The sequence below is a fragment of the Eretmochelys imbricata genome, chromosome 6, assembly GCF_965152235.1.
Source record: "Eretmochelys imbricata isolate rEreImb1 chromosome 6, rEreImb1.hap1, whole genome shotgun sequence".
Taxonomy (NCBI): domain Eukaryota; kingdom Metazoa; phylum Chordata; order Testudines; family Cheloniidae; genus Eretmochelys; species Eretmochelys imbricata.
The window spans coordinates 118,046,836-118,073,161 of NC_135577.1; the positions used below are offsets into that span (position 1 = coordinate 118,046,836).

Here is a 26,326-nt window from a genome sequence, read left to right on the forward strand (position 1 = left end):
TTTGTTATAAAACTACTACAAAAGAAGCTGTTTAGGATTTACTGTCAGAGAATGGTTTCAGAGTAGCAGCCGTGTTAATCTGTATTCGCAAAAAGAAAAGGAGTACTTGTGGCACCTTAGAGACTAACAAATTTATTAGAGCATAAGCTTTCGTGAGCATCCGATGAAGTGAGCTGTAGCTCACGAAAGCTTACGCTCTAATAAATTTGTTAGTCTCTAAGGTGCCACAAGTACTCCTTTTCTTTCTTTCAGAGAATGGTCACAGCATGTTTTCTCTTTTACAACCTCCTCTTCTCACTCTCCTTGAAACTCCTGACCCATAATATTCAATCTGATTATATAAAAGACAGAAACTGAAGCATGAATTGACGATTGATGTTTTAAACAGAGTGAGTATCACACTATTGTAATATGCTGAACAGGTTTGGAGAATTCTTTTACATTCTTTAGTTTATAATTGTGCAATTTATGGAAAGTTTTATTAGGAAACTGAAAAGGTGCAATTAATTATATGCTTTTGAGAGACTGATGCCTTTTCGCCCAAAATTTCTCATTCTGGTTGTCATAAACACACATACTTACATTATTTAGTTTCCAGCATTCTTCTAGCTCTTCTGTTCTGCTGTTCTCTTCAACAGCAGTGGGAATATTAGAAAAGACCTGCTTCTCTCTCTTTATCATTGTATCTGCCTTATTCTGCGTCTTTATTTCCTCAGCAAATGCATGTTTTGACTCAAGGGCGTCACTGAGAATATTCTCACCCTCTTGCTTGACATTTTTAAGTTTGTCCTTCAAATTCCTGTGTTTACACTGAAGTGTTTCCACTTCATCCTTAGTAATCTTCTGTCCCGGTGAAGAGGTGTTTTGTTCAACAGATTCTGCTAAAGCCAAAATCTTCTTTAATGTGTCTTCACATTGACTAAGAGGTGCTTGTTCCTGTAAATGAGAGGAAAACATTTTTTATTGAAAAGTGTCTTGATTCAATTTACCCAATGTTAAGACGACATTTGTAATAATAATTAATAATAATAGCAGTATACAGTGAATTACTAAAATCATTAACTTTTGTCATGAAGGGCAACGTGTGCTGCAAGATTCATGAAATATTCATGTAAGCCTGCCTACTTGACGGCTGCAGAATGTCAAATACTTCAACTGTATTTTTAAAGGCAGCTGGATGCTTTTGTGATCAGGAACAACACTTACAACAATATAAATTAGTGGAACAATCACATTTTATGCCTCAGGGCATATGCTGAACTTGGCAAGGGTTTAAGAAGGAAGTCTCCTTCCTCCTCACACCTCTATTATGTACTGCATTTCATAACCTATTGGAGGGACAATGAGGGAGTTAACTTTCTTCTGAAGCAACAGGAATTCCCCAGTATTGGAGTCAGGGTGCCTGACTTGACAAACCAATGGTCTGAGCTGGTATGTCATCCTTCAATATCTTTCTACACTCAGTGACAACAAAGATATTCCTTTGAAGCGTATTTTCACAGAATCAAAAATACCAGGTTTTTAATAAAGATTTAATACTCAAACTGGCTCATGCAATTGTCTGGTCTGTCTCAACCTGTGCTACTCTATCCAGACAGGTTTCAGAGTACAGCCATGTTAGTCTGTATTCGCAAAAAGAAAAGGAGTACTTGTGGCACCTTAGAGACTAACAAATTATTCTATCCAGACAGTCTGCATTCAGAACACTGGCTAATGTAGACACAAAAGCCATATGTTTGAGAATCACTCTCTTCCTTGTGCCCCACTGACCAGAAGTTGAGTTTAAATGATCTAAGGCCCGAGTCTGCTTCCAGTGAAGCCAACAGCAAAAGTCCCTTGACTCCACTGGGAGCAGGGTCAGGAATGCAGTTACTTCAGAAAAGGTACATCACCCACCCTTTACATTTTGGAGGGGGCAGTGTGGTTTAGTCAACTGGATTAATATAATTAACTCTCCTCCTTTATAAACGCAGTACTGTCTTGAAGCTCTATGATCCTGTGGCAGGGATCCATTAACAATAGTATCTAAAAACTGCATCATACCTGCAATTTCAACTGGTGTTTCTCAGCTGCTGGCTTTTCCACTGAGGTATCAGTACAATGACAAAGCTTCACAGATAGTCTCTTAAGCATGCTATTCAAGGCTACCAACGTATCCTGGAACACTTGGTGTTCTTGACCATGACCTTCCAGTGCCTGTGCAGAGTTCTAGAAGCCAATCAGTTTCTACTTTTAGTGCAGTGTTACCTCATACAAAACACAGCACATATGGATGGATGCTTACAGAAGGGTTTAAATAGCTCTGCTAGGGAATTAAAGTGTTTAGAAATTAAAAAGGTTGTCAGTTATTTGCATCTAAAACTAATGGCAACTGTACTTCACCATGATCAAACAAACAGGCAGATCCATCCCTTGGACAGTTGTATCCCTCCCATCACTGCGCTGTAAAAAACCACAGTCTTAAATGTAGTTGTACAAAAATCCCTATTTGTTATTCTCCTTCCCATAATCACTTGTCTATCTTTGTAAGCTCCTCTTACAAATGTAAGCTCCTCTGGTCAGGGGTTGTTCCTTCCTGAATGTCTGGAAAGTATCTAGCCCATTGTGGGCACCACCATAAAAAAACAATAAACAGGATGTTGGCAACATGGCCAGGGAGACCAAATTGCACAGCTGTGCTCCTCAGAGGATCCATCTTCTGTCCAAACATGAAGGATGTTTGGAGGGAGAACACCAGGGTAGGTGCAGGGGCAAAGCCAGCAGATCAACACCTACGTGGAACCAACAGTTAACCCTCATCCTCCTGCCTGAGGGAAGAGGACACAACAGTGGTGAAGGCTACAGTAGCTCTGTAGGAACAGATTAGTAAAAAGCCTCTTTCTCCTCTTCTTTGCACTTTGTAACCATATGTTCTGATTTGTTGTTTGTCAGTATTTCACACTCACCTGCCCCCACTTTGTATAATCGTTTACTCCTGGGCAAAGCGCAAGGCAGTAGAGGATCAAAACCTTAAGTGACTCCCACTTCCACTCTGTGGCCTGGGGAAGGATTCTGTACCTACCAATTTGCAGAGGAACTCACCACTAACAACTATTTCGGTTTTTCCCAGTGGAGAAGATTTGGCTTTAATTATTTAACTACCAGAAACTAGTAAAGACGTTCACTTCAGTGTGTCCTCACCTTTTACCATAACATTCTGATCTGATAGCTTAATGAGATAACAAGCAAATAATGAGAACTATAAATAATTAGGTATACTAAAACTAATAATATGATAAGGAAATATGGCATGATTCCAACCTGCAACTGGCTGAGCAGACTTTCATGCAGATATTTTAGTTCTATCCGTGATTCTTCCATGAAGCAGGAATCCTCAATGCAATCCCGTAGGTAATCTCCTTGGCTTTTTAATTCATTCAATAGGAACATTAAACCTTCTGCTTTCTGCAGGAGTTTTATATAATTTGTTAACTGAGTTTGTTTCTCCTGCAAACCAGCCTGAACATCAAAATCTAATTCCTGCTGCTGCTTCTTCAGTTCAGTTAGCATTAATCTCAAATCTTCTTTGCTCTGCATGTATCGTTTGTTTTTAAGCTGAATCTGTTCTTGGTGACTTGAAGAAGGGGAAAAAAAATATATTAATAGAATTCAAGAATTTTGTATTATTTGTTTTGAAATATTAAACTGCAGTCATTAAATCATTAGATCCAATTATAATCATGGGTTTATTCTTTGAGTTGTAAATTACCCATTAGTAGTAAGGCAGGAATTTTCAAAGGGGCAGAAGGGAGTATAGCATCCAAATTTCATTGCATTTCAATGGTGGTTGAGTGCCTAAATCCCTTAGGCTCCTTTTAAATCTCAGTCTATGAAAACATAGTTGTTAGAATCTGAGACCTGCAGATCACGCTGTATAGTCTTTGCTTCTCATTCCAATACAAGTGTTATTTTTAACTAAGTTAAACCTACTGTCTTTATGAACCTTTTGTTGGAGGGTTCTTGAAAAATGTAATATTCTGTAGAAAACACACACATTACGTTTTCATGATCATGAAAATGATTTAAATACAGTACTGTGAAAAACAGGCAACTGTAATTACTCATACGAAAGACCAGCAGCACACTCAAATTTTCTCATACGTTCATACAGTCAGTGGGTAAGTAAATACATTTTGGAGAAGGAACTTATGTGCCAATAATTGAAAATATGACCTATTATGAACAGATCAAAATAAACAGATGTAGTTAAATCCAGAGTAACAGTATTAATTTAATGTAAAACAGTGGCTAGAACCCAGAAAAGAATTGTTCTTGAAATGTGCCCACTGCAACCTTTAAGTGAGTGGGTCTGTGTCCGGCTAGGTGGAAGGGCATTGCCCCTTTAAGGACCCTTTGCAACAGGGGGGAGAGAAAGAGGAAAGCTTACAGGGAAGGGCACAATGCACTTGGGGTGAGGTCAAGACCACTGCATTGCCCTTCCTGCTCACTGGAAGAGTGGAAGGGGTATTTACACCCCATAGAGCCACGGAGATTCCTTTACCAGGATTGGGCTGGAAGCGTCCCTTATAGGAGTTGAGTAAGGAGGGGTTGGGGGCTCCTCCATCTCATCGGGGGGAGGTGACACCCCTTCCTTTTCCTGACCTCCTTTAAGGGAGGTGGGTGGGAGGGTTGGGGCTCCTACGTCTGAATCAGCAGGGACATGATCCCTTCCTCCCTGCACTCTACAACTTGTTGCCTGGTACTCCAGATATTATAAGTGAATAAAGATGCAGCCTAATTAAACCACATCCATGGCCTTCTGTCTTCCAGCATGGACAAATGTCAGGCAGAAAGGACTGCGAGTAGCCTGCTAAGACAGGAGACCCTGGGCAAGCAAGGAAAGAGTGCAAAAGCTCTCCAGGCAAGGAAGCCTGGGAGTAGGAAGAGAAATGATTGGTTGAGGGATATTAATTATAATTAATTGAGTTATTTTCTGTGAATAAACCCAGTCTCCAAGCTGAGGTATTTCTGACCTCAGAAAAATGTGTGGAGTCTGTCTAAGGAGCTATTTGAGGGAGAAATTATTAGCCATGCACTGCAGAGGCACTCATGGCCATGAAGAGGCCCTCACTAAGCAGTCACATCGCTACATGGTCTTTTAAAAACTCTGTGCTGTTAGTGACATACAGGTTTCTTTAAATCTTAAGATTGATTCTGACACAGTGTAAATGTGTGTAAGGCCAGATCATGACTGGCCCTGGATGGGTTGCAAAGGGTACATGGACGAGCTACCATCTCAGTGGGAGCAAAGAAGGCACTAGGCTAGTGCTGCCAATAGCTATTCCAAAGCTGGGGTTGGATGAACTACTCCTCTCTGCATTGCCAACTCCATCCTGGGCTCCCAGAGGAATTCTGGCTGAGCTGGCCAAAACCTTTCTACTAGGGGTTTCTGCTCTTCCTCCTCATAGCCCATACTCATGGCCAGTAGCTTAAAGCCACTATATGTCCTATCATGAATACTGCAGAAATTCAAATATTTTTCTACTTGTCATTTTCTTGTCCTGCCAAAACAAAAAGCATAGAAGCTATATGCTATACTATATACAAAGCAGGAAGAGGAATTGATAGCCATAGTATGTAAAGCTACAGTGCCGGTCTCTTTGTAAGCTCCATGGTACCTTAGATATTCGGTGACTAAATGAATAGTGCACTCCCATTGATTCTGGAGATCAGAAATGGTCTGCTGAACGGCAGGATCCTTCACTCCTTCTGTACTTGTTAAGGTTTCGCCCAGAGCTATGATGTTTTGCATTTTAACATCTCCCTTATCTTTGAGAAAAACTATTTCCTGCATAAAACAAAAGAGCAGAAGCAGAACATGTAACATACTTTATTCATTTACTTGTAATTATTCTAACAAAGGGTATCACCTACAAAATGTTTTATTCTTTGTCTACTGCTGTTGAACAAAAACAATTATCACTTCTATGTCCTTCATAATTGATATTAATAATTGGATGGATAATCCAGTTTAAATGTTAGCATTCCAAAATGTACCTAAGATTTTTTAACACACACATTCCCTCATACTTCTATAGACCAGTGTTTTTTAACCAGGGGTACGCATATCCCTTGGGGTACACAGAAGTCATCCAGGGGGTACATCAACTCAGCTAGATATTCGTGTAGTTTTTCAACACGCTACATAAAAAGCATAAGTGACGTCAGTACAGATTAAAATTTCATACTTCAATGACTTGTTGATGTTGTTCTATATACTGTACACTGAAATGTAAGCATGATATTTACATTCCAATTGATTTATTTTATAATTGTATGGTAAAAATGAGAACGTAAGCAATTTTTCAGTAATAGTGTGTCATGACACTTTTGTATTTTTATGTCTGATTTTGTAAGCAAGTAGTTTTTAAGTGAGGTGTATCTTGGGGGTCCACAGGACAAATCATACTCCTGAAAGGGGTACAGTAGTCTGGAAAGGTTGAGAACCACTGCTATAGGAGAACAAAACACCAATATCATTCTGATAAAATAAAGCAAAAATTTGCTTCAAATACGATGAGTCAGAGCCCAACACCCATTGCAGCCCCTTTAAGCTGTGTATAAAGGCCAAAGCACCATAAAGACCCATTTCTAGCTGGGGGAGGAGTCTCCCACCCTGGGCACTGCAGAAAACAAGGGTAAGGCTTACCCTGTGAGGCCCCTCTCACAAACCTCAGCATGGGGGTGGGGGTTGGATAGGTGGGGTGTGTCAGAGGTGAGCCAACAGAACACAGCACTGCCAGTATACCAGGCAGCACTGCAGCCTACAAGGGAGGCTATACTTTACACAGGCCCTCTGGACTGTCTAATTTATGATGGGGATCTTTCCAGCTTCTGGAACAGTCAGGATTGGGAGAAAACAAAGCCACTGTATCCCTCCCTTCCCCCTAGGCTGAGAGTTCTGTGCTGCCCAACTGCGTTTAATTAACCACACAACAACATGCGTATTTGTACACTGAAATCATCAATGGCATATGGTGGGTCTAATGAGATTATTACACACCATACATTTCCCGTATATTACCCTCAGCTGGCAAAATCAGTAGTAAATGTGCTGCAGTACCTTTATTTGATGTATCCTTTCTTCCAGTGGCAACTTGCCTTCCCGTGAACTCAAGCCAATAACTGATTCTTTAAGTCTTTTTATCCAAGAAGACATGTTCTGCACAAGCGCTTCAAAATTCTGCCCTTCCACGGACCGTGTCTGAGTAATTCCTAGCGCTTCACTTACGTGTGTCTGCAGTTCCTGATACCGACTAATGAGATGACTGAATTTGGACACAGTTTCATCTCTTGTAAACCCAGACTCCCTCAAAAAATTTGCCAGCTGAGACAGGGAGTGAAATGATTCTCTAAAAAATACAACAAATGAATCACAGTGTATCTGCTACAACAAAGAGGAGTCAAGAAAGATACAAACTATCCCCACTCCCCAAGACAAGGCTACCTTTGCTTTATTAGCATTTGGTAAAAGTTTTCTAATTTTATCTTCTCATTTTTGGTCTCTGGCAATTTTTCTTCCTGAATGGTGAGCCATTCCTTCAAGCCACTGCTGTCTTCTTGAAGTCTAAAGAAAAACATAGACAAAAATGTATACCTTGGTAAGTAAGAAGTATTATATCTGTAATTACTAAAAAATATTGACAGTAACATTTCACTGTAACAGATATGAAATTATCTTGGCCGTGATTCAGCACATAACTAAGCATGTGAGTAGTCCCACTGATTTCATCTGAACCACTGACAAGTTTTAAGCACATGCTCAAATACGTTGCTGAATCGGGGTCCTCATGATCTCTTTATTGTTAAGAAAACTGAAGGAGAAGTGAAACAAAACAGAAGAAAACATCAGCAGATTCCTCAGTAACACACAATTTATAATGAAAATCAGAGTTATTTATTCTTCATTATGGTTATTTAAGAATGATATCACTTTATATCATCTCTAAGTAAGCAGCTGGGAATTAATTTTAGCTCCTTACCTAATGAGTTGCTGCAGAGAAGCACGAAGTTTCTTTTCTTGTTTTTGACATTTGGAGGTTATGCTTTGTAATTCTGCTTCTTGATCTCTCACCCAGCTACTAAGCTGGTTAACACTTACTTCAGGCAAATAAGTCTTCACCTTACTCAAGAGAGATTTTACCTCTTGGATGTCACTCTCTTTGCCTTCAAAAGTTAGGAAACTCTTAATAAAAGCACAAACATGACAAATTAGAGATGCATTTAGCAAGTTTGCTGCTATATAACACACATTTATATTCTATATAAACTTCTGTTTGTGTTATCACTATAGGCTTTTTTTAAAAAATCATTAGTATCTTTTCAAGGTATATTTACAGTGTGCTATTCATTTAAAACCCACCTCACCTAAGTGCAAAACTAAAAACTCCCTTGAAATATAAGCGGAAAGTGAAGAAGAGAGGACAAAGATTTTCTTCTGTGATAAAGTACACAAAGCAGAAGCATGAACCAAGCATTCACAACTTTCACATTCAAATTCTCATTAAGACTCACTTCTTCTATCAAGCCTTCAATTGTTGATAAACTATGACTGTCTGCTCTAGCCTGCAATTTCCATTATATCAGTCAGACAGAAGAAAGGGAAGAGAAGGCAGGAATGAAAAGGTTGAGGACAAATAAGAATATTAACACTGATGGACTGGAAATCATGGAGAGGCTAAGTAACAAAGAATAAGTGTGTGAAGGGCAATGCTTAAGGAGACCAGGTGATGGTCAGAGAGCGGGAACGCAGCAACAGAGAGATCAGAGAGAGACCAGTGTGTGGTGAAGATCTAGTCAAGTGAACGGCCCTTTTGGTGGGAGGGAGAGTTGAACCAAGGCTGCAGGTTGAAGGAAGACATGAAGGTAAGGAAACATGCGGCTAAGGAGTCAGATCGGTCATCAATGTGGAAGATGACATCATCGAGGATGTGTGTGGCTGATTCTGAGGAGAGGAAGAGAGGGAGCCAGGAATAAATCAGAGAGGAAAGGCTGATGGGAATGTGTATGCCTAGGGCTCCTAGGTGGCTATAGAAATATAGAAATTAATAATAATAAGGGTGACAAACTGGCTCCACTGAAGTCCATGTAGTTAGTACCTTCTAGCATCTGAACTTTCCTAACTATAGGTTAGAACTTTATCTCAATGTACACTTCTTAACACAATTTTATTACCCCTTCCACTAACTGCCACACTGCTTTGTGTTTTTTAAAACAAACATTCTTCACACTCAAGAAAGCCTAAATTTACAAACTACAGTAGGTGAATCTACTCCAAAGTACGAGTCCCTTGCTAACTTGGGAGGGTGCACCCTCCTTCCAAAGCCTTACATTTTAAAATATTCTAATATCTTACCATGAGCTTCTGCAATTTTTCTTCCAATGTCTGTTTTGTTTCTGATGGGTCAAAACAATCCTTTAAAGATAGCTGAGCGCTGCCGAACCAATCATTAAAATCCTTACACTGATCTGTGGAAAGATAGAGTCTGACTTCTTTTTTTCTTATCCAGTAACAGAAAATCTCTACTCAACATGAAGATTCCAGTTAATCTCCTAATTAATAATTATATTTATCAATGCTGTCTCTGGATGCTGCCTCTCACTATGTGCAACATGACAGAAAATGCTGAAGTCCTTACTTCTTTCTTTTGGAACACAACCTTGTATGGACAGTGAACATGACATGCTGGAGGGCCCAGCTCAGAGGCCTGTTTGTGGCATTTTCCGAAAACGTTGCCTGGGATAATCTATCAACAAACATTCTGATTTACTGTTACTACACTGGCTTCTATCACAAATAAATCCTACTCAGCAATTACTATTCCCAGTGACTGCAAGCTGATATTCTCTTTGGGTGAAATTCTCTGCGGGCGTAACTCCAGTAGGATTACACCAGTAGACTAAAGATACCCATCGTCCTGTGTTTGGCAACTAGAATATGTCACCTAGAACTGAAAATACACATTTATGAATAGGCCACATCAAGAAGCTAAGCACTGTTGACACATGCATTGCAGCAGCAAAGTTCTGCTAACCTTTCCTATTGCCAGATCTCAAACGCTGATCTGAAAGGATAGAATCTTGAAGGAGTTCCTCAGACACTAAGGAACACAAAGATCTGCCATGATTCACCACACAGGGCCCAATCTACAGCCTTTATTCTAACAGAACTTCCATTTAATCCAATAGGAATTTTGTGCAAGTAAAGGTTTCAGAGTAGCAGCTGTGTTAGTCCATATTCGCAAAAAGAAAAGGAGGACTTGTGGCACCTTAGAGACTAACCAATTTATTTGAGCATAAGCTTTCGTGAGCTACAGCTCACTTCATCGGATGCATTCAGTGGAAAATACTGAATGCATCCGATGAAGTGAGCTGTAGCTCACGAAAGCTTATGCTCAAATAAATTGGTTAGTCTCTAAGGTGCCACAAGTCCTCTTTTTCTTTGTGCAAGTAAAGACTATGGGACAGAACCCAGAGCTCAGAAACAATATGGAGACTGAGGGTCAGATCCTGAGCTGGTGTAAGGAGACATGGTTACACTGCAACAAATGGAACTATTCCATCTTATGCCAGTTGAGGATCTAGCCCTCAGTTTTTACTTGCAAGTTACAACATTCAAGCACGTGCTCAACACAGATATGTATGTCAGTCTTGAAAAGTGAAACCCATTTTTGCTTACAGTTCAAAAGACTGATAAAATGATCCTGGAAAATGTGTTTCTTTGTATTAAATAAATCAGTGATACACTGAAGCTGCTTCTTTAATTCAGCCACTTCTGGAGTCAGACAACCTGTCTTTTTTTGCAGTAATTTCACATGGTGTTTTTGTTGGAGAATTTTCTGATGTAGCTCCTAAATTAAAAAAATAAACAAATTAAAAAGAAAGAGACGTATTGATATATTAAAAGGCATCTAAGGTTAAGGAGAAGGTTTCAGCATACACTGTACAAAGCTGTTTTGCGACAAATTAAATTGTTTTAAGAAGGGGTCATTTCAAAATATGTCAAAATATATTAACATTATTTATGCAACGAGTGAACAGGGATAAATACTAAGCGATGAGCAGGTGTTATTAAACACACACAGACACACTTCTGCATCACACACAACAGATAGGTGGAGGTTAAAACAATGTAACAAACTGCAGGGCCATAAATAAATAGCATTTATCATGCACCTTTGTATCACCTGCATTATGCACACTAATCCATCTCACAGGGACTTAATCCAACATTTGAAACCTCTGAGCAGTCACAGGGTTGTTGGTTTTTTAAATAAATGTTCTTCTGACAAATACATTTTTACTTCTCTCCAAAACATGGAATTTCGTATCTCTAGACCCTGCAAGGCTAGATGCAGGAGGTCAGATCCTTAGCCCTGCTCTATCCCTTCCAGTGGCGCAAACGGGGTAGAAAGTTGGCTTAAATAGCCAAGTGGGGATTCCCATGCATAGAGGAATGCCCCCGTGGCACAAAGTCAGCATAGTTGGCTCTGTATCACCAGCTCCTGGCAAACAATATAGTTCTACAATATAGCTCAACATTCTGATGTGACCCAGCCCAATATATGCACTGGGAATTTAATACCTTTTGGGGTGGTGTGTGGTTACCAAGCCCAACACAAACTACTATTTCAGGTAGCTAAAAGGACTGATTAGCTAGCTATAGTAATGTTCAGAGAAAGTATTGTTTGTGGGTAACTTTGGGAAACATTGAGAGTCAAGCTAAAATCTTTACTTCATTGTTCCACCAGCTTCAGCCCTTTTAAAATACATGGCAGAAACACATATGAAAAGCTGCCCGTGAAATAAAAGGTTATCAAAATTACAGGAGATGCATAATTTGATATACAGTACCTCTAATTTCGTAAAGATCTCTAAAGTGTCAGAGGGAAATAAAGCTTTTAAAAGTGATTCTGTCATCCCAATCTGCGTCTTGGCTAGGTCAAGGTCCCCTTTTAGCTCTGCTGAATTGCCATTGAGTTCACTGGGTCTCATCTTATTCGGTAAGTGCTTTCGTATTAGCTCCATTTTGTTCTCAACAGATGACTTGATGACCTTAAAATTGGAAATGCACAAGCAGCATAAGAAGTTTTACTGGACTAGTTTCCTACAAAATGAGGCTCAAGAGAGTTTCTTCCTTTTTATACCTAATCTTTCTACATTAATTGCATTTTTCTCCATTCTAAACTACTGTATTTTCCTTTTTTAAATCTGATATTTAAAAAAAAAAAATCTAATCCTATACTGAGAGTGTTGCTGCTGTTTCAAATGAGTAAAGTTTATCCTTCTGACTACATTAATATTCTCAGCTGAACATGGGCACTAGTCTCCACTCCACTTCTGGGAACAACAAGGAGCCAGACCTCTCTGATCCATTCACCGACATTCTGCCCTGTCTCAGGCACCCTGTAGAACAGAGGCAGGCAAACTTTTTGGCTTGAGGGCCACATCCGGTTTCGGAAATTGTATGGAGGGCCGGTTAGTGGAGGCTCTGCCAGGCTGTGCCCCCGCCTCCAATCTACCCCCCCCTTGCTTCTCGCCCTCTGACACCCCCCCTCCCCCCCTCGGGACTCCTGCCCCATCCAACCCCACCTGTTACCTGATGGCCCCCGCAGGACCCCTGCCCCATCCACCCCCACACCCTGCTCCCTGTCTGCCCCCCACTGCCCCATCCAACCCCACCTCCTTCCTGACTGCCTCCACAGGACCCCTGCCCCCATTCAACCCCTCCCCGTTCCCCACCCTCTGACCGCTCCGACCCCATCCACACCCCCGCCTCCGGACCACCACCCCAAACTCCCCTGCCCTTTCTCCAACTCCCCCGGCCCCCTGCCCCCTTGCCATGCAGCACAGAGCACTGGCGGCTGGCGGTAGCGTAGTAAATTGCTCCCCGCACCTGCTACCAGTAGCACATTCCTACGCGGAGCAGTTTAATACACTACACCAGCAGCACGGCGAGCTGAGGCTGCGGGGGAGAGGGAATAGCGGGGGAGGGGCTGGGGGCCAGGAGCTCAGGGGCTGGGCAGGAGGGTCCCGCGGGCCGGATGTGGCCCACGGGCCGTAGTTTGCCCACCTCTGCTATAGAAGCATTGCCACCAGAGCGCCACATGGCTCCGTCCAGGCTTTCAAAGACGCAGCAAGGAGGGGACGGAGACAGAAGGGAGCAGAACGAGTCCCCACCAGCTCACAAGGCAACAGGATCACTCCATGGCCTTCATAGCTGCTCTAGGCCCGCAGAAATAGCCCCACATGGTTGCTTACAATGGTCATGTCCTCACCCCAAAACACCATCCTTGAGTGCTAAGGCACACAAGAAGCTCAGTCTGAATTGCACAGGGGTTGTAAACCCCCTACATAAACTCGCCACACTGATTCTGCTCTTTTTTGGAAATATGTGCCCATATGGGGGAGAAGGCTTTGTCCCTAACCTAGGGAATTAATGCACCAATGCAAAAACATTTATATTCACTTACTACAGAACCTACAAGAAAAAGAAAACAGTGAATACCATAGACATGTTAAAAGTACATTGTAAAGTATCTTGTTGCCTGTCTGGAGTTCCCCTTGGTGCAAAGTGGCGCTGCAATGCCCTCTACTTGGAGGAGTGGCTGAGGGCCTAGGTCCTACCCCCCTGGAAATCAATGGGCATCCATCCATTAGCTATAAAGGAAGTTGGATCAGACCCTAAATCAGGGGTAGGAAAACATTTTGGCCCAAGAGCCACATCTGGGTGGGGAAATTGTATGCAGGGCCATGAATGTAGGGCTGGGGCAGGGGGTTGGGGTGCGGGAGGGAGTGTGGGTGTGGGAGGGGTGCGGTGTGCAGGAAGGGGCTCAGGACAAGGGGTTGGGGTGCAGGAGAGGCGCAGGGTGCAGGAGGGGGCTCAGGGCAGCAGGCTGGGATGCAGGAGGGGTGTGGCAGGGGGCTCAGGGAAGGAGGTTGGGGTGCAAGAGGGGTGTGGCAGGGAGCTCAGGGAAGGAGGTTGGGGTGCAAGGGGGTGTGGCAGGGGGCTCGGGGGCTCAGGGCAGGGGTGCAGGAGGGGTGCTGGGTGCAGGAGGGGGCTCAGGGCAGGGGGTTGGGGTGCAGAAAGGGGTGCGGAGTGTGGGAGGCAGCTCAGGGCAGGGAGTTGGGGTGCAGCAGGGGATTGAAGGCAAGGGATCAGGGCGCTCAGGGAAGGGGATTGGAGTGCAGGGTGCAGGAGGGGTTTGGGGTGCGGGCTCTGGCCCGGCGCCGCTTACCTCGAGCGGCTCCAGGATGGCAGCGGCGCGCAGTGGAGCTAAGGCAGGCTCCCTGCCTGCCCTGGCCCCGCACCACTCCCAGAAGTTGCCAGCATGTCCGGCGGTGGCTCCTGGGCGTGGAGTGGTGCAGGTGGCTCCGCCACGCGCTGCCCTTGCCTGTGGGTAACACCCCCAAAGCTCCCATTGGCCGCAGTTCCCCATTCCCAGCCAATGGGAGCTGCAGTGGGCGGTGCCTGCAAGCAAGGGCAGTGCACAGTGCCCTCTGTCCCCGCCCCCCTCCCTCGGGGCTGCAGGGACATGATGCTGGATGCTTCCAGGAGTGGTGCGGGGCCAGGACAGGCAGGGAGCCTGCCTTAGCTCCACTGCACCATGGGGCTGGCAATCCCGCGGGCTGGACTGAAAGCCCTGATGGGCCGGATCTGGCCCACGAGCTGTAGTTTGCCCTCCCCTGCCCTAAATGCCACAGTTTGATCCCAGAACAGCAGAGGACAGACTGAGCGGTTAATATTTAAAAATACTGGTTTGGTTCAGACAATTTATTTGAAAAAAGGGGCAAATTAAATGTTGATCCTAATACGCAACAGAAATATCTCCCTTGCCCATGGTCTAGGCAAACCAAAAGTAATGATTGTGATGAACAGGGCACTAGCGGCTAGATTACAATTATCAATGCTATCATGTTAACCATATAAGTCACCCCTTACCTGGAACTCCAATGGAGGCTCACTGTTATGAAGAAGATGCTCTATCTCAGCCACTTTTCGGTCAAATTCCTCTAAGTTTTGCTCTTGAACCTGTAAAGAAGTCTAAAGGGTGGGGGAGGACACCAATATATCTGTAACTACATCATTTTCTGTCAAATTTAATTTCCATTTTCCTGCTAGAGTACAATGATGATGTTACTAATTTATTGAGCCTGTGTGCTCAATTCCCTTTCAGATTTCCATGGGAGTTGTGTGTGAAATGATTTCAGGACCAGTCCTATTTATGAGAAATACAATGTAGCAACTTAGAATTTTTTGTACCAGCAATAAGAAAATCTAGCCTTGGAGTTAAAAATAACAATCTAGTGCAAATGAAAAACCTAAATTATTATTTTATTTTTTCCATAGCACAGTCTTAATTTTGTACTTAATTCTTGATTGTCAAGTCAAAACATACTCTAAAATACTCTCTGAAGACACAGACTAAATCAAGAATTATTACAATCCTGATTATATTTTAAGGATAATACTTTAGGTTGATTGATTGATATTTCATCATGCTATCTGCATCTATGTAGATTTCCAGGTATATAATGGCCCAATCCAACACCTACTGAAGTCTTGGGCATTAGATTAGACTATCAAAATGTGATTGTCCAAGTTAAAATACCCTGGGTGAGCTTAAACTTGTGAAACAGGTGCGATCAGAAACATTCTACGTGTCACATTCATGAATCCATGTGCCTCGTTCACTCAGGGCAAAATATTTCTTTCTATTCTCCTTCTCTACCTACTTAGCAAGTGACTCATTTCCATCCACGCACTCACTTCAGTTCGCACAAAGAGGAGTTTCCAGTTCCATGCCAACAACATAAAGAAAGTTGTGCAACTTCTTTCACATAATTTATATGGAAACCATCTTTTACATGGGCTGTAAAATATTTAATAATCTAGCTCCTGTCATGTTAAACTTTTTGGAAACATATACACTTAAAATGAGCTGTACTTAACTGCATTGCTACAATGGAGCAGCGATTAAAGATGATGGTTAATATTACATACTAAATATGTGGCAACAATTTTATTGCACAAACATTCACATAGAGATATTTCATGGCAAAGGAAAAAATGCATAAATGGCCGAGATTTCCTGGGAACTTATAGAAATCTTACACTTAATGTAACTATGCTGGATCAGTTTTCCTTCCTTGCCTGATCTCTTTTGCACTGCTGAAGCGATGCATGGGTGATGGAATCTGATTTTATTTCCCCTGCTGAAGGTTTTTCCTCACATGAGGGAATCCACATCTGGTGTGAACGCCACATAGTTCCTACACCAACCACCCCCAACCCTAGTAAAGGAGGCATGCCAGGGGTGTGGCCATGGTATACTGTGCTTCAACAATTTCTGTGTGACAAAATGGCTCTTCGGGGACAGATACCAGCTGGTGTACTTTAGAGCAGCTCTGAGGTATTCCAAACTATTCCAAGATAAACAATAAAAATATGAAAATAGCAGTATATAGTGTGATGTTTCACTCCATATTCTTTATGAAAATATGCTTATGATATGAATATAATGGATATATACTTTATGCAAGATCAACAAGGAATGTGGTGGCACCTTAAAGACAAACAGATTTATTTGGGCATAAGCTTTTGTGGGTAAAAAACCCACTTGCATCTGAAAAAGTGGGGTTTTTACCCACGAAAGCTTATGCCCAAATAAATCTGTTCGTCTTTAAGGTGCCACCGCATTCCTTGTTGTTTTTGTGGATACAGACTAACACGGCTATCCCCTGATACTTTATGCAAGATGGATCTTGTAAGGTATTATTGAAGAGGTTATGATTTACTGAATGGGATTATCCAATCTGTATGCCTGCATCTTTTCTGTATCTGAAGTTAGGAATATTGACTATGTATCTGTGTTTCGACTATGCTACTTTGGGGGACACCCACTGCTAACACTTCAGGTACAACAATGGAAAAGCCAGACAGGGCTCATGGCCCATCAGCGAGGACAATGGACTGTGAAAAGCTTGGCCTTCCTGTGGACACTCTATAGTGACACTGACTCATGGACGCTGTGATACTACAGAGTCGGGTGGTCTTGTCACCAGATACTAAACCTTACCTGGGACTTCTTGTAACTTTCCACTGGAAGGGAAGGTGGGGGGGGGGATCAAGTCTGGGAAACAAAGGATTCCTGCCTTATGTAAATCCTATTTAACAGTGGTGAGGAAGGCAAATGGGGCTCCTCCTCTCCATGGCTGTCTGCCCAAAAAGAAAGACTGCAAAAGGCACCTGAAGGGAAGGCAGGTGGGGACTCCAGACTAAGACAGAGGTCCAGTCTGAAAAGGAATATACCTGGAACTCTGAATCACAGAAACTTTGCAACCTGCCTGCAACAGTATCTAGGGTGAGAAATATTATTTGTAACCAATTTCTTTAGTGAAACTAGCTTAGTTTGCGTGTTTGATTTCATTTAGTCAATAATCTGCTTTGTTCCATTTGTTACCCGTTTTACCACTTAAAATCTACCTTTTATAGTTAATAAAATTTGTTTTGTTTATTACTAAACCGTTTCTGTAATTTCTAACTGGGGGGGGGGGGGAGTTGTGCATACCTTCCTCCACATTGAGGGAGGAGGCAGATTTCATAATATATCTTTGGGTCTGCACTCCAAGGGAGGTGGACACTTGAGTGCTAGAGCAAGTCCCTTAAGCTGAGCCTTCCCAGAACCAATCTCCGTGTCTGTTTCATTCTACAGTTGGGGGTAGCGCAGCCTTTGTGTTTGTTGGAGCAGGCTTGATAGCCTGACTCAGCAAGACAGGTAAAAAAGGGTGCCCAAACTGGCATAACAGGCAGGCTCAGTGGTTTCTCAGCACATCAGGTTGCATCTCAAGGGGTCCAACCCGTCACACATAGATTTAAACACGGCCATATACAGATATACACATATATATGTACACACAAACTCACACTTTTATCCCTGTTTCTCTGACAGGTTCTATGTTTGGAGCACATTGTGGGTGCTATTATACTATACATACTCATGCACTCAGGGCTTGTCTACACAAACATTTAGTTCTTGGCAAGCTGGGGTGTCTATCTACCCTGCACTAACCTGCTGCAAACTAACTGTCTCCGTGAACCCTGCTGACTTCCATTATTTGATCTAGTCACATTTCAAAGAGGACTAAATCAAAGTGCATTAACGAACCATTCAGTTTCCAGGATCTGCATCCTAGTGAGGTACACAATTAATTCAGTGAAATTGCTCCAAAATTGCAGAGAAAATTACAAATTTCAAGATTTTCTGTGTATCACTGATATTTATAACCAATATATACCTTTATATCCTACAAATCCTTAACATGTTGGAATGAGTTTGTTGTATGTAATTGACTAATATTATCTCAGTCAGTTTACCTTCAATTGTGTCACCTCCTCTTCAGTCAGCTGATGTTCTTCTATGCTCCTAAGTTGTGTATTTGCCCATATGTCAGTCTTGCTGAATAAATTAAGAAGTTTGTCCCACAAAGCCAGAGCTCTTCCCAAATTATCACAATAGTTTTCAGTTTTTTCATTGATCTACCACAAGATTTATAATAAAAAACAAATTTTAGAAAACAAAGTAACATTCTTAGCAGAAAGGCAATATGATAAAGACTAGATGAGATGGAACCACACAAACAAGGGCAGTAGGTGAAAAAAAAATCTCATGTGTCTTCACTGTGCACTGGTCGCAGAGAAGATATTTCAATCTCTTACTAAATATGGCTTTCAGCAATACCATATCAAACACAATGGCTTGTCTCCAGTTTAAAAACAGGTTGAGCAGCATGACTTGCTAATCACATTTTATCTACTCTCAATAAATACCATTTTATCTCAGCATCAATGCACTACTTAAACTGACACTTTTGAACACTTCAATTTCTTACCAATTGCACAGGCACCATCATTTTCCATACTGTTTCCAAAGTCTAAACCACCATAAGTTGCCATAAAAGTTTAAAAATCCAACCAGTGAAAGCAAATATTGCCTTTTTGTATGCCCCAGAATTGCCCATTGTTGGAGTGTGCCCATGACATATATAGGCTTATATATCACAAACACTGAGGTTGAAGACATAGTCTAAGCTTTGCTTTGATAAACACTTGACTTTATCTCTTAAGAGTCTTTGACATTCTACATTTAATTTAGTCTATATATTATGCAGAAGTCAGAATCAATTAATATAATGCTTATCAGATAAGACCACTCTGATAATTTACTTTTTACATACATCCAGCCATCTGTCCACAATAATGTCAGCCTCATTCTGAAAGGGGGGCTCCTCGAAGCTTCTCATTTTATTGAGCTGGAAGTGGAGGTTTTTGCAGATCTGATTTATTTTGTCTACATCTTCAGAGCGATTGTCAAATTCTTCTTTAACCGCTTCAATCTGTGAAAAAGAAAGAATGTATATTTGAAAGCATGAGTCCTGCATTTGGTCAATACCCTTGTTTATCCATCAAATCATTTTTTTGTTGTTGTCATGCTGTTCTTTTCAATTTAGAAACACAGCAGCATGACCCAAATAATCCATTTTATATAATACAGTGAGAATAAGAATCCATCCTTTGTCATTATATCCTAGTATCTGTAGTACTGATCTGAACATTCCACCTGTCACTCTAACTACATCATGATACAGACTGTACATTGCTAAATGAGGAATATGAATACTGGTTTACAAATAAGTTTCTGGCTTATGAGACCCAAACAATTTGCCTCAAACAAATTAATATCCACAGATATCAAAGCTGAATTACATCCATATACTGTTTCTGATGCAGAATGAAACAATAGCTGTGTAACAATAATCTGATTCACACCAAGCTCAGAGAGATTATTTGTGATTCTGATTCTTAATTGTATCACTGCTTGTTCCTAAAAATAGAAATTGCCATTGGTTTAAACAGCATACTGCCATTCATTTAACTTTTTATTTAATCCTAAAACAGTTTCTTGGTGTTGAAATATAATATCAATGCATATTTATAAACAATATTTAAAATGAAGGAAATGAAATACTGACCTCTAGCGTTTGGCAATTTGACATTAATGGATCTATCTTTTCTCCAGACAATGTTCTCTTGGGGTATGTCTACACTGCAATGTAAGCCCATGGTTTGAACTCAAGCTCAAACATAACCCCCCTTCCATTTACACACAAATTGCACTAACCCAAGGCTTGGACCCAGGACCCCATGGGTTGGAGGTTCCAAGCCTGAGTCAAGCTAGGTCCCAGACTTCAAGCCCTATTGCTCTGCTGTGTAGGTGCAGCCCCACTGGACTCGTGCTCCGGGAGTCTGCCAAAAGAATCCCATAGGCCAATTTTCTTTGTCCTCTGGACAGTCTAATCTGGGGTACATTCCAGTTTTCCCACACTGCACCACAAACAAAGAGCTAGAGTGGCCAAATCTGGGCGGGTGCTAGGAAGTCTGCAATATGGGTGTTTGGACTCGAGCCCACATAATGCTGTATACAAATGAGAGCCTCAGGGTTCAACAATTCCTAACCTGAGGTTACAGTGAGTATAGACACTCAAGCCCTAGGTTAACAAACTCAAGGTCCAATAACTCGAGTTCTACTAACCCTGGGTTTACATTGCAGTGTAGACATATTATAGACGCAGCCAGCCACTGAGAAAGAGGTTGGGGGGGAAGGTCTTGCAGTCCAGAATGAGAACAGACCTTCTGTCCTACTATTTGATGGGAAAGTAACTGTAGCAGCGCACTGGACTTGAGTGCATACTCATGTCCTGGTGCCCCTGTTACAGGCTCAGGCCCTTTAAAGCTGGAAGTTGTAGTCACAAGGCACATGATTATGAACAAGCATGTGACCTACAGAAAACTAGACAGAAGGCTTGCCACCTAGGCCTGGTGGATGGTCTGGTAGAGACTGGGCACCAGGCAAATCCCAGTGTGGGGATGCTATGCAGTAGCAAGCCAGAGGGCTGAAAGATTACAGACCTCAGAGAGGGCTGTAAAGCTTGCTTCGAGAGGAGAGAAAGGACTAATCCCAAAGGGGTATAGAGGATGGAGTGCCTGAACCCCTGCTGCCCTTAGAATCCTTAGAGCAGTGTTTCCCAAACTTGGGACGCCGCTTGTTCAGGGAACAATGGAGGCTGCGGGAAGCGGTGGCCGGTATGTCCCTCGGCCCACTCCACTTCCCGCAGCCCTCATTGGCCTGCAGCAGCGAACCGCAGCAAGTGGGAGCCGCGATCGGCCAAACCTGCGGATGCGGCAGGTAAACAAACCGGCCTGGCCCGCCAGGGTCTTTCCCTGGACAAGCAGCGTCCCAAGTTTAGGAAATACTGCCTTAGAGGGACAGCCCAAAATCTCAACCAAGGTGTTCCAGGTATTCCTCCGAGCAAGGAAGGAAAGTGATTAGCTGAGTGATATGGAAGGACTATAATTTTGATCTTCTGTTAGAGTACAGAGTCACACCACAAGCTTCTCTGAAGCAAGAAGCCCAAAATTATCACATTTAATATTATGTTCATTGTAGGTTGTCTACTGTGCTAAAAAGGTTGTGTCTTTACATATCTCAGCTATTTAAAATGTCCTCTTAGTAAATAACTAAACTTGCGTTGCTTGTGTATTTAGAAAATGTGCAATAAAAGTCTTTAATATATAAAAATGGTGGAAAGTAGGGAGGATATTTTAAAACACCATGGCTGAAATACCATTGACGTCACTGGGAGTTTTGTTATTGTCTTCAATATGGTCAGTATTTCACCCTATCTCTTTATTACATATTTTTATTTTTAAAAAAGCCTCACACTTTTAAAGTGAGTTTAGTTTACTGTATAACATTAGAGATGGGCCTAACGCAAAAACCTGGTTCTGAACACCCATATACTCTGTAATAGCTTGGAGCCGAAACCAGAGCCAAGTCTCAACTTTGCAGCTCGAGCCTACATCTATAATGGGATGAACAGCCGCCCAGATCTGAACTCCCTCAAATTTTGGGAGGATCGGGTATGGATTTAACTTTCCAGCTACGGTCTCTACAGAACTCACCTTTGCTATCATCCTCTGCAGATTGTCTTTCCCCATGTAAGAAGTCTGCTGTGAGAGGACACTCTCTTGTTTCTGGATCATGCTTGTCAGACTATTTTTGCAGCTTTGATACTGCTTCAGGAGCTCCAACACCCTCGCACACTGCTCCTGGCTATTAAAAAGCAGAATTATTTACTATACATGTATAAAGGAACAGCTTCAACCTCTCCTCTCTTCCACAGGTAAAAGTGACATAATATTAATAACTTACCTTTATATTGCACCTTTCACTCTGAAGATCATTTCACCCACCAGTGGGATGAAACCCAACAGCTATTCAACCGCATACAGCAAAATTTCACCACAGTTTAGGGCAAGAAATTAAAAATATCACCTCCAACTGAAATTGCAGGAGGAACTCAGTACACAAAATGTATTTACGCAAACTGAAATTTGAGCAGGTCATTGGGATTAATTTACAGTAATGGACACGGGACCTTTAGGGTGGTATTTTCAAAGCTGCCTACGTGATTTGGATGTGGCATCTAAATCCTGTAGGCAGCTTTGAAAATACCATCCTTACTGTTTAGGATCTCAGTTGGGTATCTCATCTAAATGTTCAGACCTTCTGTGGCACAATGCCCCTTTCCTCATACTGGAGCATTAGTTCAGTATAGACTTAGAGGGAAGTGTCATCTCTTGACTCACCATCACTTCCATCAGGAGCTAGGTGTTTCTTAAGAGTTCCCTCATCCAAGTACTCACCATGTTCCACACTTAGTTTGATATACGATATGGTTACAGGATTGCAATAATATCATGTTTTTTAAATGTGAATATTTGCCCAGTTCTAGTCCTATGACAGCAATGTTTTCTTTTTTTTCTAAGTATATTATTTACTTTCAAGTACCTCTGTTTAAGGCCTTTTTCCATTTGATTTTGAGAGATGTTACTACTCATATGACCTGCTTAAAATTTTTATTCTTTCCCCTTACCATTCAGCAAGTGACAGTTTTGTATCCTCCCACAACCTTTCTGTAACTGTGCACTGTTCATCTGCTTCTTCTCCTTTTGTCTCTTCAGTCTGTAGAAACTTGTTAGCAATTTCTCGTATGGATTTCATTTCAATAGCATAGCAACCCAATTCCTGTTCCAATTCAGTTAATGATTTTATCCTTTATTAGAAAAGAAATAAAATATAGCCCTATATTAAAACAGATCATAGATGTTTTTTCCAAAATGTAAGTGTGAGGTTTCTTTGAAAGTTTATTATGAACAGCATACATTGACTAACCTAACATTAAATGGGAAAGAACCTTATTAATGCAGAGTTAAGGTTGCCCGGTGATAGCTCCTGCCCTTTCAGAATGTCAAGTTCTGCATTAACTCAAACTTCTGAAAAGGAGGAAATACAGAGTTAAGATAAATGCCTATGCAACCTTAACTCTGCCCCACTGGAGCTGGCAATAGCCACTGGGAATTATCTGCATGCACTCCAGCTGCATTCCCTGTGTTAGCTGTAGCTGTATTGGAGGGTGGAAGAATAAGTTGAAGTATGTTGGAGAAGCTGTGATTTGATATGAGAACTGAGCCTGAGTCCCCCCATATTTGTTATCAAAGGAAAAAGGTGCATGTGTACCTTGATGTGCCAGTCTACATCATTTCAATACAGAATCATGTAGGTTGTCTCAGTAGCAAGGCACTGGGGCTTCTTGCTGTGGGTAATGTCAGTAGTGAGGTGGAATATCAAAGCAGCCTGTGGATTTAACCATGCATAAGGAAAAGTATAGGTTTAGGTATATTCTGTGTGCAAGTGTGGAGGGTTTGCAAAAGGGTATGAAGTGATTGTTAAAGTTTGCAAGTCTGTTGAGGGTGAGTGTAGGCTCAGTGTTTGAACCTAGGGCAAGTACAAGTACTCTCTATCCATTACAGTGAAAAGGCAGAATGTGAGTGTGGTGTGTTGTGGGGCATGGCTCAGAGAGGGTAGAGTTAAGGTTGTGTGGTTGTTTACCTTAACTCTGCAGTTTCTGGTTTTCAGACGTTTGAGTTCTGAAGGGCATGAGCTATCACCAGGCAACCTTAACTCTGCATTAAAACAGTTTTTTGCCATTTAATTTCCTACTTTTTTAAAGAGAAAGATAAATGTTTGTTGGTAGGAGCTAGTGATCATTTAGATAGTTGTAAGTCTCACCTACGTGTGCAACTGATGTTTGCTACTGTGGGTAGGAAATAACCAAAAGACCTAGCTTTTATATAGTGCTTTCCCTCAGGAGATCTCAACAAACTTTTCATCATTACCCTCATTTTACAGACAGGAAACCAAGACACAGAGAGTGAAGTGACCTACCCAAGTCACTCAACGGGCCAGTGGCAAAGCTAGGAATAGTCCTGTCTCTCCATGAGGACACACAATTGCTATGTGATTCTTCAGTGCTCCTCCCACTCCTGTACATTTTGTTATAGTGGAATGGAAATAATGGTCATGCTTTGAGATGTTAGCCATATGTAGTTACTAACAGGGCTGGTGAGAGAAATCTCACCCATGGGCTATGTCCCAAAACTTGAACAGTTTTATTACATGGTTGTTACAGTAACTTTAAGCATGTGAGAGAAGACTGGTGTGTCTCTCTCCTTCTCCACACCCCCAGAATACATGAAGGGGTTAGGGAGTGGAGCTCACCCCCACCCCAGAAAGGCAAGACCCCTCCAGAACATGGCTCACATGAGGGGAGGCAAAGAAGGGGACGTCAGACTCCAATAAATGGGCAGGAGCCCCCAGATCCTGGCACACACATGGGGGGCATGAAGTGGGGTTCAGACACCACCAGTGAGGTCCGAGACTCACGGATCACATAGGATGGGTAGGGAGAGGGGCTCAGAACCCCCAGAAAAGCAAATCCCCATCCCAGCACCTGGATCACATGGGTGGAGTGAGGGGGTGAGGGTCAGACCTCCATAGATGGGCAGGGGGCCTCAGATTCTGGCACACACATGGGGGAAGAGAGTGGGGCTCAGACATCACTGTAAGGCAGAGAATCCCAGACCCCAGCTCACATGTGGGGAGCAGGGAGAGGGGCTTAGATCCCCCCGAGGGCCACTGGGCCCCCAGATCCTGGCACACACATAGGGGGGAGAGGGTTCAGACATCCCTGGGGGCAGAAAACCCCAGCTCCCACAGGTGGGGCAGGAGAGGAGCTCAGACACCCCTGGAAAAGCAAGCTTTAATATGAGGAAAGCAGGGATGGTGGCCAGAGCATCACAGATAGGCAGGGGTCCCAGATACTGGCCCACTCACAGGGGGACAGAGAGTGGGGCTCAGACAGGGACCCCCAGATTCCAGCTCACCTGGGGGAGTAAGGAGAGGGGCTCAGACTCCACACACACACACACACACACACAGATTCTGATGTACACACAGCAGGGGAGAATCTCGGGCTGACCGGCATGCCTGCACTGTTGTCCCCCAGGTCCTCTGCCACTCAACCCATGTCCTCTTCCCAGTATTGCTCCCCTTCCCTTCACCTGAGCCCCACAATCCCTCTCACCTTCCATACCACCCATCCTCATTTATCCCTATCCACTTGATGCAGCTCCAACCCGCTATTGCCCCTATTTTCCCCACTCTTCCACCCCTAAAATGCCCCTCTCCGTCAGCAATCATTTGCATATCTAAATTTTAAAAAAAAAGTTACTTTGATTACATTCCCCCACCCTCCAACAGTGACAGATTTCAGCAATAGCCTCCCAACCAAGGTGGGACTCCAACTGATGCTAGCTAGGTGAGTCAGGACTACTGCTCATGCCCTTGAGGTCTGCAGCTAGTGTGAAACTTTGCAGGCTAACAATCCTGGTAATTCCTCTGTCCCCGCATGCTCAATATCATCAATTTGACATAAAAATTGATGCAGGATGCTTGTGACAAGCCAAACTGGAGAAGCAAAATCTTTTTTGAAATAACCTTTTAATTTGATTTCCCCCAAAGGGCAGGTGGGTGGCATGCCCTCTGTTGGGGTGACCCTTGAACACTGGAAATCCTTGAGCGATGATCGGAGCCCTTGTTTGATCTCTATCTGTGACCCAAAATAGCTTTGCAAGAACCTCTCAACTTTAAAAAAAGATGTTTTTTCTGGGAGCTGTATCTCAGGACCCCCTTGGTGAAATGGCCCCAAATTTGGGTCACTAGCAGAACCCCGTGAAGTACTGGTGCTAATCCAATGGAGACCCTAAGCAGGAATATTTTGCCCTCCCCCCAACACATACTAATAATTAATAGGGGGGCCCTTTGAC

At 42.5% G+C, this 26,326-nt stretch overlaps 1 protein-coding gene across 1 annotated transcript in view; it reads right to left on the bottom strand.

The window, feature by feature from the left end:
- Positions 1-26,326, bottom strand: part of SYNE2 (spectrin repeat containing nuclear envelope protein 2) — a 245,662-nt gene that overhangs the window by 162,634 nt on the left and 56,702 nt on the right. Inside the window, exons 30-44 of the mRNA XM_077820573.1 lie at positions 23,035-23,214; positions 22,061-22,211; positions 19,276-19,434; positions 18,416-18,577; positions 14,981-15,082; positions 11,893-12,093; positions 10,718-10,889; positions 9,395-9,507; positions 8,022-8,224; positions 7,487-7,606; positions 7,103-7,391; positions 5,658-5,827; positions 3,301-3,613; positions 2,044-2,208; positions 583-936 (exon numbers count right to left, since the gene is read on the bottom strand). Of these exons, the coding sequence (XP_077676699.1) occupies positions 583-936; positions 2,044-2,208; positions 3,301-3,613; positions 5,658-5,827; positions 7,103-7,391; positions 7,487-7,606; positions 8,022-8,224; positions 9,395-9,507; positions 10,718-10,889; positions 11,893-12,093; positions 14,981-15,082; positions 18,416-18,577; positions 19,276-19,434; positions 22,061-22,211; positions 23,035-23,214 (2,854 nt within the window). The remainder of the gene's footprint in view (positions 1-582; positions 937-2,043; positions 2,209-3,300; positions 3,614-5,657; positions 5,828-7,102; positions 7,392-7,486; positions 7,607-8,021; positions 8,225-9,394; positions 9,508-10,717; positions 10,890-11,892; positions 12,094-14,980; positions 15,083-18,415; positions 18,578-19,275; positions 19,435-22,060; positions 22,212-23,034; positions 23,215-26,326) is intronic.